Raw genomic sequence first — 15,513 nt, 5'->3', positions numbered from 1 at the left:
TCCTAAATAGTTCTCTCTACCCCCATCACTCTCCTGAGCTCTAGGCACTCATTTTCACTCTTTCGTGTCTCAAGGTCATCACGTGTTTCAGAGAGACCAGGTCAACTCTGAATTATTTACGCCAAACCCTGAGGTGACTCATGTTATCATTGTTATCCCCACAAAATTACCACAGCTCTTTTCCGTTCCAGAAAGCATTACCATTTAGGCAAACACTGAAGGTAGCATTAATCCTTGATGACTGCAAGCTCAGAATGAAAGGGAAATGACTTCAGTATGAGGCAGTTGCAGTCCTGAGCCGAAGGGTTTTAACCACGAGCTAATTCTTGTGCTAGTCAGACCCTTGTGAGAGAACTCTAGGCCAGCTTGCTAGAACTGAGCAGGAGAATTTGGAGATGGTCCAGAGGAGAGCCACAAAACCCAATCACGAGCAAGAGTAAGAGATACTCAGGCTTTTACTGAGTATCATGTGGAATGTTTCAACACAAAGCATTGAGAACAGCTGCTCTGGGCCTTGACAAGAGAAAGGACAGAAATGAGAACAGGTGGGAGATTAAGAATTTAGGTTAGGTAAGAGGCAAAGTCGGGATGGTCAAAAAAGGGTTCAAGCTTATCCCAGGCTGAGGAGGGGGAGGCCAAGTCCCTCCAGTAAGCCCCAAAGCCTCTACCCACCTGTATTTCCAGAGGAACCGTCAGACTGTGCTAAACTTGGGGTAAGCTATGTCCTTTGAAGTTTGCTGCAGGAAGCTTCTTAATATGTTCTAAATATGTGTTAAATAGTTCTAAAAATGTGGCAAAAAGAAAAGTAAAGAAATCAAGGTTATAAAATCTGTGTGGAAGTTGCAAGAGTGCAATCATCTGGAAAAACCTAACAAATTAATTCCCTGGGAAAAGGAAGCCAGAGTTCAAACTGCAGTAACAAAAGCAACTACGTTGATGGCAGGGGTAATTAAATTAATGGAAACTGCAGGGATGAATATAAATCAGAATGACTAATAATTTGAAACATTAGTTATTCAAATGCGACACGGAGTCCTCGATGAGCTAAGTCGCCGCACTAATAACTGCAAACCAAGGGCTTTACAAATTGCACAAGAACCTGGCTTTGGTCCCATTATGTTTCTGTCACAAGCTTAGAAGGGCTCCCATTGGCTTTTTTAAAACCACCATTGTCATTTACTGCACTAGTTTCCCTAATAAGGTTGTGAAAATGAAAAATATTGATATATAAATGTCATGCACTCTAATTGTAATAAAATGGTAATTACAAAAGATGTTGGGGGGGTTGTAATTTTTTCTAAATGCATTGTCATTTCTCACAGCTTCTCTCTTTACTAGATATTACAGGTTTAGTAATTGCATAGTATTTGTGGAAATGTGAAAAAACAATTTTTGTAGTTGTCTTTTGAAATGTATACAATATGTCCTCAAAAGTTGGGTCTCTATCCTAGAAACAAAATATTATGTAATTCATATAGAATTATGCAGTTAAAGAGTTAAAAGTTTGGCATAACTTTTATTTCTGTAGAACTGAAAAGCAGTGCATAAAAATAAAAGCAGAAAGAACGTATCTTTTTGTTATGTGGCCCAAAATACCTCATTTGACTGAAAGTGCAGTTTTGGGGTTCTTATTTCGTGGATATAGGAGGGGTATTGTTGTTTCTTTTGTTTTGTTTTTTTCTTTTGAAACAAGACTGCAGTGGCTTCTATTCTGTGGTCATCTGATTTGAGGTTTAAATTGCCCCAGAAAGTTGAATAATATTCTGATTACTGCTTAGGTTTTATATTTCCTGTAAGAACATTCTTTACACAAGAAAACTATAGCACCAACTTATTCATAAGAGAAATGATGTTTTGTTCATGTGTATTTTGTTTGCTAAATTACATATTAGACTCACAGCATGCTTTTCTCAAATGAAGATTTTAAACTCAACTTCAAATGACCTTCTAGTTTCTGGCCCATTCCCCATAGGCTACAGAACAAATGAGTGTCTGAATACACTAATTTCTTGTGTCTCCACTGTTGATTAGGTTAGTGAAATGCTGTGTGTGTGTGTGTGTGTGTGTGTGTGTGTGTGTGTGTGTGTGTGTGTAAAATGACAGCCGGCACAAAATCCTAAGGTCAGAAGTACATTTTTATTCTTAGTTAAATACATTAATTTTTGGCTATAAAACATATGTTTAATGACAGAAAAGAGAAATAATTCGCATTTAAAGCTAAACTTTTTTCTCAGCCATTTTAGTAACTTAAATATGTCAGTTATTAAAGACTGAAACTCTGTGGGGTCATGCGGCAGAAGTCATGTGAGACCGGCTAGAATCTGAGAACTTGAGCTCCAGGGGAAAGGTATTTGGTATCTAATAGTGTTTCCTATCATCTTGGAGGAAATGTCCCTATTTTGTTGGACCAAGTGGTACAAGTTAGTATGCAGCTGTAATTTCCTAATAGAAGTATCAAAATGTGGAAAATAGTGACTCCACATTGGCAATGTTTGGCAATCATGTTGTCTACTTTCCATCCCTTTGTACACACACACACACACACACACACACACACACACGACCTTAATGGAACATTTTCACATAAAAGAATATCAATGTTCCAGAAAACCCTACAGCTCAACAAATCAGTTTTAAAATATTCTTGTTTAAGGGGCACCTGGGTGGCTGAATAGGTTAAGCAACCAACTCTTGATTTTAGTTCAGGTCATGATCTCACGGTTTGTGGGATTTAGGCCTGTGTCAGGTTCTGTCCTGGGATTCTCTCTCTCCCTCTCTCTCTCTCTCTCTGCCCCTTCCCTGCTCATGTGCACTCTCTCTGTTTTTCTCTCTCTCAAAATGAATAAGTAAACATTTTAAAAAAAGGAAAAGATATAAACAAAGTACAATTACAGAGGCTTCAAATTCTATCTCTGAAAGAGAATTCCTAACACTGAAAATTTTTTATCTGATGAGGGCAAGGCTCATATTTATGTTTCTTGGAACTCTAGTTACATGGTGTTTCTGCTTCAAAGACTTCCATTCTGACAACTAACATTTTGTTTTATTAAAAGACTCTAGGGAGGGGCACCTGGGTGGCTCAGTTGGTTAAGTGTCTGACTATTGGTTTCAGCTCAGGTGATGACCTCACAGTTCATGAGTTCAAACCCCACATGGGCATCTGTGCTGACAGCATGGAGTCTGTTTGGGATTCTCTGTCTCCACCTGTCTCTGCCCCTCTCCTGCTTGTGCATGTGACCTCTCTCTCCCTCTCAAAAATAAGCATTTAAAAAATTTTAAAAAATTTAAAAAAGACTCTAAGGAGTCATAAAAGGGCCTTACGGATTAAAATCCCAAGGTAGTATACTCTTATTTTCCATTGTTTCTCCCTATGTTCCATTATTTTCTTTTCTTATTTGAATAAATGGGTCACACAAAGCAGATGCTTCTATGCTTGATATGATTCCTTATAGTACTGTAGTGTTGTCAGAATTTATGGGAAGAAGCTTGACTAGATGATCAGTAGTTCGACTGTTCTATTTCACTTTGTAAAAGAAAATGCTCTAGGTCTGATATAATCATGCTTTTAGGGGCACCCGGCTGGCTCAATCAGAAGAGTGTGCAACTCTTGATCTCAGGGTTGTGAGTTTGAGCTCCACATTGGGCGTAGAGATGACATAAGATAAATAAATCAGCAAATTAAAAACACATGCCCTTAAAAACAGAGTGAGTAATAACTACTTTATCTTAGTGTTCCATGTTTAAAACCATTATAATCTTTCTCTAAATGTAAGCCTATGTATTAGCACAGGTCATGATGGAATAGGGTGAAAAAGAAATGGAATTATGTAGCCTGAATCTCAGTGCCCCCTGTTCCTCCCTGTCTCTATTCACTGCCCCTCTAAAGATGTATTAAGCGATGATAAAATTGCTTTGATATTGTTGGTGTCCACTACAAATGTAACTTTGTGTGACTTCCATGAACTTGTTTTGAAAAGGAAGTAGAATGACCCAATGGTCCAAGTCTAGGAGCCAAATCCCTTCTGAGTCGGAATTTAGCTCAGCTTTTTCAGCAGTTGTCTTTGACAAAGTCTCTCCCTCTCTTTAAGCTTTGATTTATTAGTGCATTAAATAGGTATACCCACTGTGATGGCTGATTTTGTGTGTGAACTTCACTGGGTGCCTAGACATTTGCCAAACATTCTGGGTGTGTCTGTGAGAGGATGAAATTAACCTTTGAATCTATAGTCTGAGTAAAGTAGATTGCCTTCCCCAGTGTGGGTGCGCATTATCCAGTCAGCTGAAGGCCTGAAGAGGCCTTGTAACAGGGTATCATGCATGTTTCCTCATATTATGAACCACCTTTCTACTTTGGGTTTGTATGATTTTGACTATTTTAGCCTCTTCACGTGAGTACAATCATACAGTATTGACTGTCCTTTTGTGACTGGTTTATTTCACATAGCATAATGTTCTCAAGTTTATTCCATGTTGTAGTATGTGACATAATTTTGCTTCTTTTGGAAAGCTGTGTAACATTCCATTGTGTGTATACACCACATTTCCTTTATGTATCTGTCAGTGGGTATTTTGGTTGCTTCTATCTCTTGGGTATTGTAAATAATGAAGCATTGAACATGTGTGCAGACATCTCTTCAAGATCCTGCTTTGAGTTCTTTGGAATGACACTTTATTTGTAATGTGCATTTTTTTTTTAGTGTATTTATTTTGAGAGCAAGAGAGAAAAGCATGAGTTGGAGAGGGGCAGAGGAAGAGGAGGAGAGAGAGAGAATCCCAAGCAGGCTCCACACTGTCAGCACAGAGCCCAACTCAGGGCTCGAACTCACAAACAGCGAGATCATGACTTGAGCCAAAACCAAGAGTCAGATGTTTAACACACTGAGCCACCCAAGCACCCCTGTAATGTGCTTTTATACCCTCTCTTACCTGACCATTCCACTTGGTGTTTTTCTAGATTTGTTTCCTTTTTCTAAATACAAGCATTGCAATTGTAGTCAGTCAAGGCCATGGATTCTTTTTTTTTTTTTAATGTTTATTTATTTTTGAGAGAGAAAAAGACAGAGCATGAGCAGGGGAGGAGCAGAGAGAGAGGGAGACACAGAATCTGAAGCAGGCTCCAGCCTCTGAGCTGTCAGCACAGAGCTTGATATGGGGCTCAAACCCATGAACTGTAAGATCATGACCTGAGCTGAAGTTGGACACTTAACTGACTAAGCTACCCAGGGGCCCCAGGGCCATGGATTCTGATGAAATATATCCCTATGGGACCTCAAACTGCAAACCTGGGCACCAAGCAGCTGGAAAACCCACAACAATAGAAGGATAAGGTAAAGCAATTTGTGCAATATTATACAATGAGATACTTAAATGGCTTCATGCTTCACACAGTTAAGATTTACCTCTCCTCTGTAAAATTGTCTTTTCTTTGATTTTTGTCTCAGTCTCTGAAGAAAATCCTTTCACAGCTAACCTTCTTCCTATGATCATATGGCAATCATATCCATTCCCATCTTCTCCTTTCTTGGCTTTACTATTGGAGGGTAGTAATAAGACTAACCTTTTTTGAATACTTACTGTGTTCAGGCACTGTCCAAGTTCTTTTGTATACTAACTCATTTAATCCTCACAAAAACCCATGAAGAACTCTTATTTTTATCTACATTTTGCCAATAAGAAACTGAGGTGCCAAGGGAGTATGTGACTTTTGCAAGGATATTCAGGTATATAAAGGGCTCATGGCAGACACGATATTGCAAGGATATTCAGGGCTCATGGCAGACACGATGGAGATGACCTTAGAGCAGCCCTTGGAAGACACAATGAGGAATCCATTCATTGCTGGGGTCCTATGGCACAGATTCACAAGGGCTTGATCGGGGCTGCCATGGGGCCCAGTCCAATGAACATGCTGGGGTGATAACTGTTTGATCATTGTTCTAGACCAGCAAGCAGCTAAGCTAACCTCAGTCCCCACTGATATTCTTGTGGTGTGTCTAGAATCAGATACTGGGAACATTATGATCCCAGAAAATGATGGCATCACAGTGGCAGTGCACAAAATGGCCTCTTGACGTCCCCTATCAGTTCTATATCAGCCTGTCATCGGGGTTCAATCCTACCTATGTTAATTATCTTATAGAACTATTAAAGTTCCAGTCATTAGGCCATTTATTTAGTGTGCATTGGGCACTTGTCTATTAATTTTACAGTAAGCCACTTTTGGACCCTCCACAGATTGACTTGTCAAAATATTAGTAAGAAAGATCTAGGTCACTTTGTGTACAGAATTTTGTTATGTTCAATAAATCTGGTTGGAGGAAAAGAAAAGCATATAAAAATACAGTGATAGGTACACAGAAAATCAAATAGAAAGGGACACAACTCCAGAAAACCCCACAAAGTACAAAAAGAAATGAATGTAATTACTTCTGTTATTTGGATCAGCTATGAATAACATTTACATAGTAACAAACACTACCAATTTAACAAAAATTATGTTATATTGGGAGGACTGGAGGAGGGGAAATGTATGTTACTGAGTAGGCGGTTTAAGACCACAGAATTCTCATCTTCTATGGTATGAAGTCAATAGATGATTCCCTAATCAGTACATGAAAAGATAGCATAAGCAGATTTTTGGAAATATACCAAGAAACAGTTAAAATAGCAATATCTGTTTCTTATCCATTTCTTACATACAGATGATGGAAATCTCCCTGGCATGTTTGTGTAAGAAGGGGTATTCATCAAACAAGTCCTGGAACTATACAACGGAACTGGCCTGGTAAGGGAGCTGCTGTGGTTGCCCCAGAACCAGCTGCATCCATTGTGGCCAGGAAACTCCTGCTGTTAAAACTAACCCCAGAATATATTGCCTCTGCTGTAGTCAGACTAGACCAGCAAAAATGAACTGTAGCCACCCAGCCAGTTTCCCCACATTCTTTGCTTCTAAATCAAAGCACATGATTAGTAGAACCTTAGTCACATTCCTCCGTTCTGTAGCAAGGGAGGTTGGGACTTTTCCCCCTAATTCTACTTTGGCAAAGTGGAGCTCACTAACGTGAAGGATGATCAGACTATGAGAGGGCACTATACAGTGCCTTGTCTCTTCCTTTTCTCTCACCCACTATGTCCCCAAATCACTGAAATTCTGTCTAAAATGCTTCATAAATAGGTCGTGAATCCATTCACTTTTTTTTTCCTTTCCCTGACATTTCTCTAGATTAAGTCGCTTCAACAATGTGTAAGTTGGTCTCACTTTATATTTGTATTGCCTCTTTAGATGAGAGCATAGGAAATAAGCTAGAAAAGGGAAAGAGAGAGAACCTTGGAATTTGTGGGTTTCATAGAAATACTGTCAAATTAAAATGTAACGGTAGACAGTGCTAAAGGGAGCGATAAATCTAAATTGTTTCCAAAGAGACAATTTAGTACTTTTCTTAACAGAAGCAAAACTCCTCCTGGCACCTTAACGTTGCTGTATGAACATATTCAGGGAAGCCATTTTATGTGATGGTACAGACACTCTGGACAGGAGATTAGAGTTCAGGTTCTGTGATCTTTGCTCTTTCTGTGGTCTTAAGTGGCCCCATAACTCTGAGTTTATTTGTTACAGAAGCATTAGAGAATTTCTATGGAATAATCAGGCATTTTTAAGTGCTTTTAGCACTAAAATTGGGGCACCTGGGTGGCTCAGTCAGTTAAGTGTCTGACCAGCTCAGGTCGTGATCTCTCTCTGCCCCTCCTCCATTCTCTCCCTCTTTCAAAAAAATAAACATTAAAAATATTTTTAAAAATTAATAAAAGCACTAAAATTGCCAGTGTCCGAATAACTAAACAAATGATGGTCCACCTACACACCAGAATGCTATGTAGTCATTTAAAAGGATGGGGCGCCTGGGTGGCTCAGTCGGTTGAGCGGCCGACTTCGGCTCAGGTCATGATCTCACAGTCTGTGAGTTCGAGCCCCGCGTCGGGCTCTGTGCTGACAGCTCAGAGCCTGGAGCCCGTTTCAGATTCTGTGTCTCCCTCTCTCTGACCCTCCCCCGTTCATGCTTTGTCTCTCTCTGTCTCAAAAATAAATAAACATTAAAAAAATAAAATAAAATAAAAGGATGGTATAACTCTATACTAATATGAAACAATTTCCAAGATATTCTGAATGAAGAAAACACAGTATAGAAAAATATACATAGTATGCTAGCATTTTGTGTGTATGTGTGTGATGGCATGTGTGTGTGTGCTTTTCATGAATGTAGGCATATTTATGTTTGTAACTTCACAGGCCACCTTTGGAGGGCTCCCAAATAAGTGGCCATAGTGATTGCCTTCAGAGAAGAGAACTAAATCGCTAGAGGTGGGCTTAGGTGAGGATTCATTATCTTTTGAATTTTGGTCCATGTGCTTATATTACCAACTCAAAAAATATTTTTTTAATGTTTATTTGGTTTTGAGAGAGAGAACGCACGTGCATGCTAATCAGGGAGGGGCAGAGAGAAGGGGAGACAGAAGATCCAAAGTGGCCTTTGTGCTGTCAGCAGAGAACCCAGTGTGGGGCTTGACCTCACAAACTGTGAGCTCAAGACCTGAGCCACAGTCAGATGCTCAACCGACTGAACCACCCAGGCACCCCCATAATTATTTTCAAAGAACCCAGAATTAACTCCTACCTATGAAGGCTGAAGAGATAAAGGTTGAGAGAGAATTAAATTTGAGCCTGGATGCAGCAGGCGCTTGGGGCTCCCCTTTTACCCATACTATTCTATATCTTTACTTTTCTTCTTTTCTGAAGCACTTACCTTTAGTTTAAATATTTACAGATCTATCGTTTACCACGTAGGGTTTTTGTTGTGCCGTGCATTCTCAAGTTTTCAAGTTTCTCTGCTGGGAACAGATAAATTCTATTAAATATTCAAAATGTGTAAGTCATGAAAAATGGAAGGACTTTCAATAGGAGTTCTTTATATCTGCAGCTTACAAATAGTTCTACCTGATAGTTTTATAACACCCCATATACAGCATTTTGCAGTGTACAGAATGCATGCACATACGTTATCACTTGATCCTTTGCACAGAAGCTCCATGTGATTCTTGCTATTCTCAGCTTTGTCCAAGATCTAAAATTAGAACTAGGCTGACATTACATTTCACTTGGTTACAAGTCTGACTGAGGATTTTAATCATCTGAAGCCACATGGAAAACAATTCTCCCTGAAATCCTCTTTCAGCTGATAACCACTAACTTTGGGCATGTCAGCTTCTGCGTCCTCTGACAGTGGTAAGTATTTTTCCAAAACACTTCTTTCCTATTCTTCACATGGAAATAGATTGCTGATGATGCCTTTACTGGGTCTGAATCTGCTGGAATGCACAACTGAACTTGGAATTGAATTTACAAGTCTCTTTTGGGGTCTCATAGTCATTCATGTAATTGTCTTCCTCTGGAAGATGGATTTCTGTAAAAGTTAAGCATTTTTTTTTTTAGTTTAGTTTTTGTTTGTTGTTTTGTTTTTTGTTTTGCTTTCTTTTGCCTTTAGAAAGCAGACTCTCCCAGTTTATGTCCTTGCCATACTATGCGCTTTTGTGTTATGGTAGTCATTGGAGGGAACACAATCCTATGCTAGCAGCAGAAATACATATGTTATTACTGACTTGTTTTCCTCGAAGGGGAACTGGTTGCTGGGTAAAGGAAAACTGATGGCTGGATCAAGTTTAATGGCAAACTGAGAAACCTAATTAGCATATGAGTGGTTAATATGTTTAAAAAATACACATTCACATGTAGATACTTGATAGTTTAAAAAATGTTTTCTTGGGGCGCCTGGGTGGCGCAGTCGGTTAAGCGTCCGACTTCAGCCAGGTCACGATCTCGCGGTCCGTGGGTTCGAGCCCCGCGTCAGGCTCTGGGCTGATGGCTCAGAGCCTGGAGCCTGTTTCCAATTCTGTGTCTCCCTCTCTCTCTGCCCCTCCCCCGTTCATGCTCTGTCTCTCTCTGTCCCAAAAATAAATAAACGTTGAAAAAAATAAAAAAATGTTTTCTTATTTGATAAACACTTCAACCTTGTTCAAATCTGAGACAATAAATTGTAGGTTCACTGTGATGTACCTACGGGTTTGGATTAGGCGGCACCTGTATGCCAAGGTTTCTTGCTGGCAAAAAGATCTTGCGACCTGTTCCTATGCTAATTGTGCAGGCATTGCTTAAAAGTAGGGACCCTCTCCTAATAATTTGCTGAATATTGGCAATTATATATCCATCCTAAAATTGTAAACATTTTTTCCTCTGTAATGGAGTTTTTCTTCCACCCCTGTCTCTCTCTCACATTGCATAGTTTTCCTTTTTTTTGCACTGCATACTGTTAAAGAAATTAATAATTTAGAGGAGATTAATAATGAAAAGCAGTATTTTCTGCCCCTTTTCTGTCACTCTAGAAGTGACAGGATTTTGTTTTCAGTAGTCACCATCTTTGTTCCTGTTGTTCAAGGGGGGTTATTATTGATCAACTTTAGGCATAATCTACGGAACTTCATTATGAAAGATGATGCTCAAATTCACTTACACCCTTCTAGAGTTATACTCTTAGTTTTAGATTCTCTCTTGATTACCTTTAGAACTTTAAACAAATACTTAAGTCTAGTTCTCATTCCATAAAATAGAGACAGTATCTATGACTCCCCACTTTGAAGATGTGGCTTTTGGTGTTCTTTCCTCTACAGCTCCATTTCCTTCTTTCACATTCTGTTAAAGCATTTATTCTTATTTTTATATTTTCAAGATGTATTATACTTACTACATTCTGCTCTTTAGATGTAAACATGTCTTCTTTGCTTTGTCATGGGTTGATTTATTTCAAAAGTTGATTTCTATCACTCAGAGAAGAAACTTTGTACCCTTAGAAGTCACTCCCCATTTCCCCCTCTGAAAAGCCCCTGAATATAACTAATCTACTTTTTTTCTTTTCTCTATGGATCCCATATACATGGTCTTCTGTGTCTGGTTTCTTTCACTTAGTATACTTTCATTCAAAGTTCGTCTACAATGTAGCATGTATCAGAACTTATTCCTTTTTCGGGAGAATAATATTCCATTGTATGCATATACCACATTTTGTTTATCCATTGTCAGTTGACAGCCATTTGTTTCCACTTTTTGGCTATTGTGAATAATGCAACTTCAACATTCGTGTGCAAGTTTCTCTGTGAGCATATGTTTTCATTTCACTTGGGTATAAATCTAGGCGTGGATCTTTTTCTATGTTACACTTTCCATTTTTTCCTATTTTTATGTTAGGTGTGCCTCTTATAAATAATACACAGGATTTTGTATTTTATTTAATTGGACAATCTTTATATGTTAAACTATGGCATTTAGTAGTCAGGGAAGTATAAATTATGACCATAATGAGATTTTATACAGCAGTGTGTTGGTGAGGATGTACATCAATGGAAACCTTGTATAGTTGTAGTAAGAGTATAAATGGGCACAGTCACTTTGGAAAACAATTTGGCTCTATCTCATAAATTTGAACATGCACATTGACTATGATCCAGCAGTTCAAGTCCTAGGTGTATACCCAATAGAAGCAATACCCACTTGAGCACCATGAAGATAAGGAGAAGAATTTGGGGAAAATATTGCTCATAATAGCAAAACTCTGGTACCCAAATATCCATATTCATTGGGATGGAAAAATTAAATCATGGCATAGTCATACATTTTGGAGATCATGGCTTCCATCAGTATATAAAATGTTCTACTTCCTTTATGGAGCTATATATTTCCCATGATATGGATGTACTATAATTTATTGATTAAACGTTCTATTGCTTCCAATCTTTTGCTTTTATGAAAAACACTGAAGTGAATAACTTTATAATATGTGATTTTACAATTGAAAATATTTGCAGTACAAATTCTTATGAATGTGAATGTGCATTTGTAAGACTGATAGATATGACCGAATTTCTCTCCACAGAGAATAACAAATATGGCCACCTTTAGTGTATAAAAGTACCTGTCCCCCTACACTGTTGCATATTTCACCTCTTCCTTTCCAAACTTTATACGTTTCTATTTGCTTCTTTTGCCTTACAGCATTCCAGTAAATGTTGAATAGTTGTGATTGTGGACATCTTTGACTTCCTGAATTTGGAAGGAAATGATTAATTGTGGATCATGTTCTTTCACTATTGCTAATGCAATTTGAAGAAAAAATCAATACAATTATTTGTAAGGCAAAGAATATTCCATCAAATGAATCTACCATAATTTACATAACCAATCCCCTATTTTTATTTTCCTTTCCTTTCTGAGATTTAGGTCACAATCCTCAATATTACATCTATCCCTTTGCAATTTATTTTAGAAGAGCCAGTAATCCTAGTATAATGCCACTTAACTGAATTCCCGCCTGTGCCTATAGCATCTAGATTAAGTAGATATCCCAAGACGCTGGTCTTAAATTTATAAATCTGTTACTTAGCCATTTTCATATAACTGGGCATGTAAACTAGTTGCAGTTTTTCATTATTGCAAATTACATAGTAACAAAGGAAGTTGACTTGGCTTCAATTCCCACCTCTGCCACATATTAGATATGAGACCTTGAACAAATTGCCCATCTTCAAGGCTCAGTTCTCTCATCTGTATATTACAGACAATGAAAGCACCCATGTCATAGGATTTTTATGAGGATTATTAAATGAGACATGATATGTAAAGTGTATAAATAATTTTGGGAACATGGAAAGTGTTCAATAAATATATGCTACTGGGATCATTTTGGAACTTTCTGAATGTTCTGAAACACATTCTTTTTTCCCCCTCTGGAACAATTAGGTCCTTTTTGAGATGGCATCTGTGATTCAGCTATTCAGAACCTAATGAAGTTGGTGACTCTGTGACAATGTGGAGAAATCATGTCAGAAAATGTGGTTTGTACTGGAGCTGTCAATGCTGTAAAGGAAGTTTGGGAAGAAAGAATAAAGAAACACAATGAAGACCTGAAGCGAGAGAAGGAATTTCAACAGAAGTATGCTTTAACATGTTTATTATTTTGAATTAGTGAAAATTCAGAACATCATCATTCTAGAAAAGAGCACTTATTAAGTGCCTTATTGTTGAATTTGATAGAGATTTTTATTTACTGAAAAGTCAAAATATAACTACAGGGATATCCCTGACTCAATTAAGTGTGACTATGTGATGGTGGCCACAAAAAACCCGACTGTCTGGGTTGGGGCACCAGGTGGCTCAGTCGTTTAAGCATCTGGCTCTTGATTTAGGCTCATGTCATGATCTCCCAGTTCATGAGATCCAGTCCCGTGTCGGGCTCTGCACTGTCAGTGCAGACCCTGCTTGGGATTCTCTCTCCCTCCCTCTCTCTGCCCCTCCCCTGCTGGCACTCTCCCTCTCTCTGTTTCTCTCTCTCAAAATAAATAAACATTAAAAAAAATAGTTATCTTGGGCCCTCATAGGAATCTGGTCAACATTCATCATAGTTTGATTAGTATCATTTAGTCTACTTTTCACTGATGGCTTGTTCAGTATAATAGTCCCTAGGTACTAAAACAGCATCTAGCAAAGCTAGGTAGTATAGATTCTCACCTATTTGAATAGCAGTGAGTTTCAGCCAGGTTCCCTGTGGATCACCTGATTCCTTGATTTGGGCTGCACTTAAATAATTTGGCTCTGATTTCCTTTGCCTTCTTGATATCTGCTCACTTTTCTGATTGGATGTCTCCAAAGTATTCATTCTAATCTTGCAAGAATACCCACTTTCCTCATCATCCCTACAATTATCATTCACTAGGTCTCTTTATAAATATTAAATTGTCTTTTGTCTTGCAATATGTACAGATACTGGGCCATTATGTTGTACACCTGCCACTAATACAATGTTATATGACAATTATATTTCAGTGGAAAAAATGCTCTTGTGTCAGTTAGCAAATACCATAAAATTCAACTAAAAACGGCTTAAGGAATAGGGAAGTCCTGAGGCAAGGCAGTTCCAAAGCTTTAACAGCTTTAGAGATTCAGCTTCTTTTTATCACCTCCTACTGGTAATCTCAGTGTCTCAGTTTGGTTCTTAGGGTAGCCTCCCTCAGTGTCACAGAATGACTGGTGTACTTCCAGGCATCAGAGCCAGACCTCATTATGTTATCAGAAGAGTGGAAACTATTTCTGTTTCTTCAAGAATGAGGAAGCCTTTCTGAGGTGTTTTAGCAAACCTCTCCTTCACCTCTCATTGACCAGAACTGGGTAATTTGTACTCCCCTAATGCAGTTCCCTTCTAGGAGACTGAGACTATGTGATTGGTTTATATAAATTAAGATTTATACCTGGGTTACTTGGGGGAAGTATAAGTACTTGAAAATAACAGCTATTCTCCCACCAAAGAAGAGGGGGAAAGGTACGTTCTTGATAAGCAACTATTTTGTGTCCGCTATCTGTAAAAACAAAAATTCGGCTGGGGAAGGGCCACTCTTCCCAACCAAAGCCAGTCAAGAGAATAATGATGCTGACAATGATGAGGTAGCAGCCGTTTGTTGTGCACTTACTGTTTACTAAGTACTCTGCTAAATGTTTTATCTGTACTATCTCATTTAATCCTCTCAACATACTGAAACAGTGTCTTGATGAGGATTATATTGCATCATGAGAGATGGAAAACCAAAATAATATTTTCTACACAAGACATGTTAACTTTTCCTGGTACTTGATCTATGGCTGGAATAGCACTCCACTGAGTCAGATGGTCTGTGTTGCCCACGGTCAGGCTTTTATCTTGTTGCTCAACTGTGCATGACGTCCATTCCTAATGGAATGGATGTCACCCAATGGCCCCAAATAGATTCACCAACCTCAGCCAACATGTTTGATTCCAGCTAGCAGGAAGTGGCACACACTACTACTTCTGCTAACATCCATTGATACGATACATATCTAACTACAAGGAAGGATGGCTAAATGAAGTCTTGTGCCCAGTTGAATTTAGAGCATCTACTATTGAGGAAGAAGAGGAGTAACAGATACAGGGGAATGACAAGCAGTCTCTGCCACACATGAGTGTTCATTTTCTCCCTTTTAAAGAGACAGAAAACCTGAGAGATAGGCCTAATTCAAAGAACACAATGCTAATAAATGCAGAACTGGTATTCATACTCAAGCAATCTGACTCAGGAAGCATGATATTCACCTCAGGTCTTACATCTCCCTAGATTGGCCCTTTATATATAAAGCTACTCTTATGAAACCCATTATATTTGTATTCTACAATTATGATAAACTTGACTTTAGAGTACTCTTTAAAAATTTTTTTTAAGTTTATTTATTTCAAGAAAGTGAGAGCACCAGCAGGGAAGGAGCAGAAAGAGAAGGAGAGAGCAAGAATCCCAAGCAGGCTCTACACTGTCAGCACAGAGCCCAATATGTGGCTCGGACCCATGAACCATGAGATCATGACCTGAGCTGAAATCAAGAGTCAGTAACTTAGCTGACTGAGCCACTCA

At 38.5% G+C, this 15,513-nt stretch overlaps 1 protein-coding gene and 1 pseudogene across 2 annotated transcripts in view; both read left to right on the top strand.

Annotated features, from left to right (window-relative positions):
• The first annotated feature begins 495 nt into the window (after positions 1–495).
• Positions 496–15,513, top strand: part of LRRC39 (leucine rich repeat containing 39) — a 29,673-nt gene continuing 14,655 nt past the window's right edge. Inside the window, exons 1-2 of one of the 2 annotated variants that reach the window (XM_040471094.1) lie at positions 496–713; positions 12,839–13,031. In XM_040471094.1, the coding sequence (XP_040327028.1) occupies positions 12,919–13,031 (113 nt within the window). In that variant the 5' untranslated portion in view covers positions 496–713; positions 12,839–12,918. Of the gene's footprint in view, positions 714–9,145; positions 9,278–12,838; positions 13,032–15,513 lie in introns of those variants that run through there. The other variant, XM_040471093.1, reaches the window with a different exon arrangement.
• Positions 5,784–6,366, top strand: LOC121027555 (ragulator complex protein LAMTOR5-like; annotated as a pseudogene).

Source organism: Herpailurus yagouaroundi, unplaced genomic scaffold (genome assembly GCF_014898765.1).
Source record: "Herpailurus yagouaroundi ecotype Mexico unplaced genomic scaffold, PumYag 77, whole genome shotgun sequence".
Taxonomy (NCBI): domain Eukaryota; kingdom Metazoa; phylum Chordata; class Mammalia; order Carnivora; family Felidae; genus Herpailurus; species Herpailurus yagouaroundi.
The sequence above is the reverse complement of the archived record's forward strand: the minus strand, read 5'-3'. Positions and strand labels throughout refer to the sequence as shown.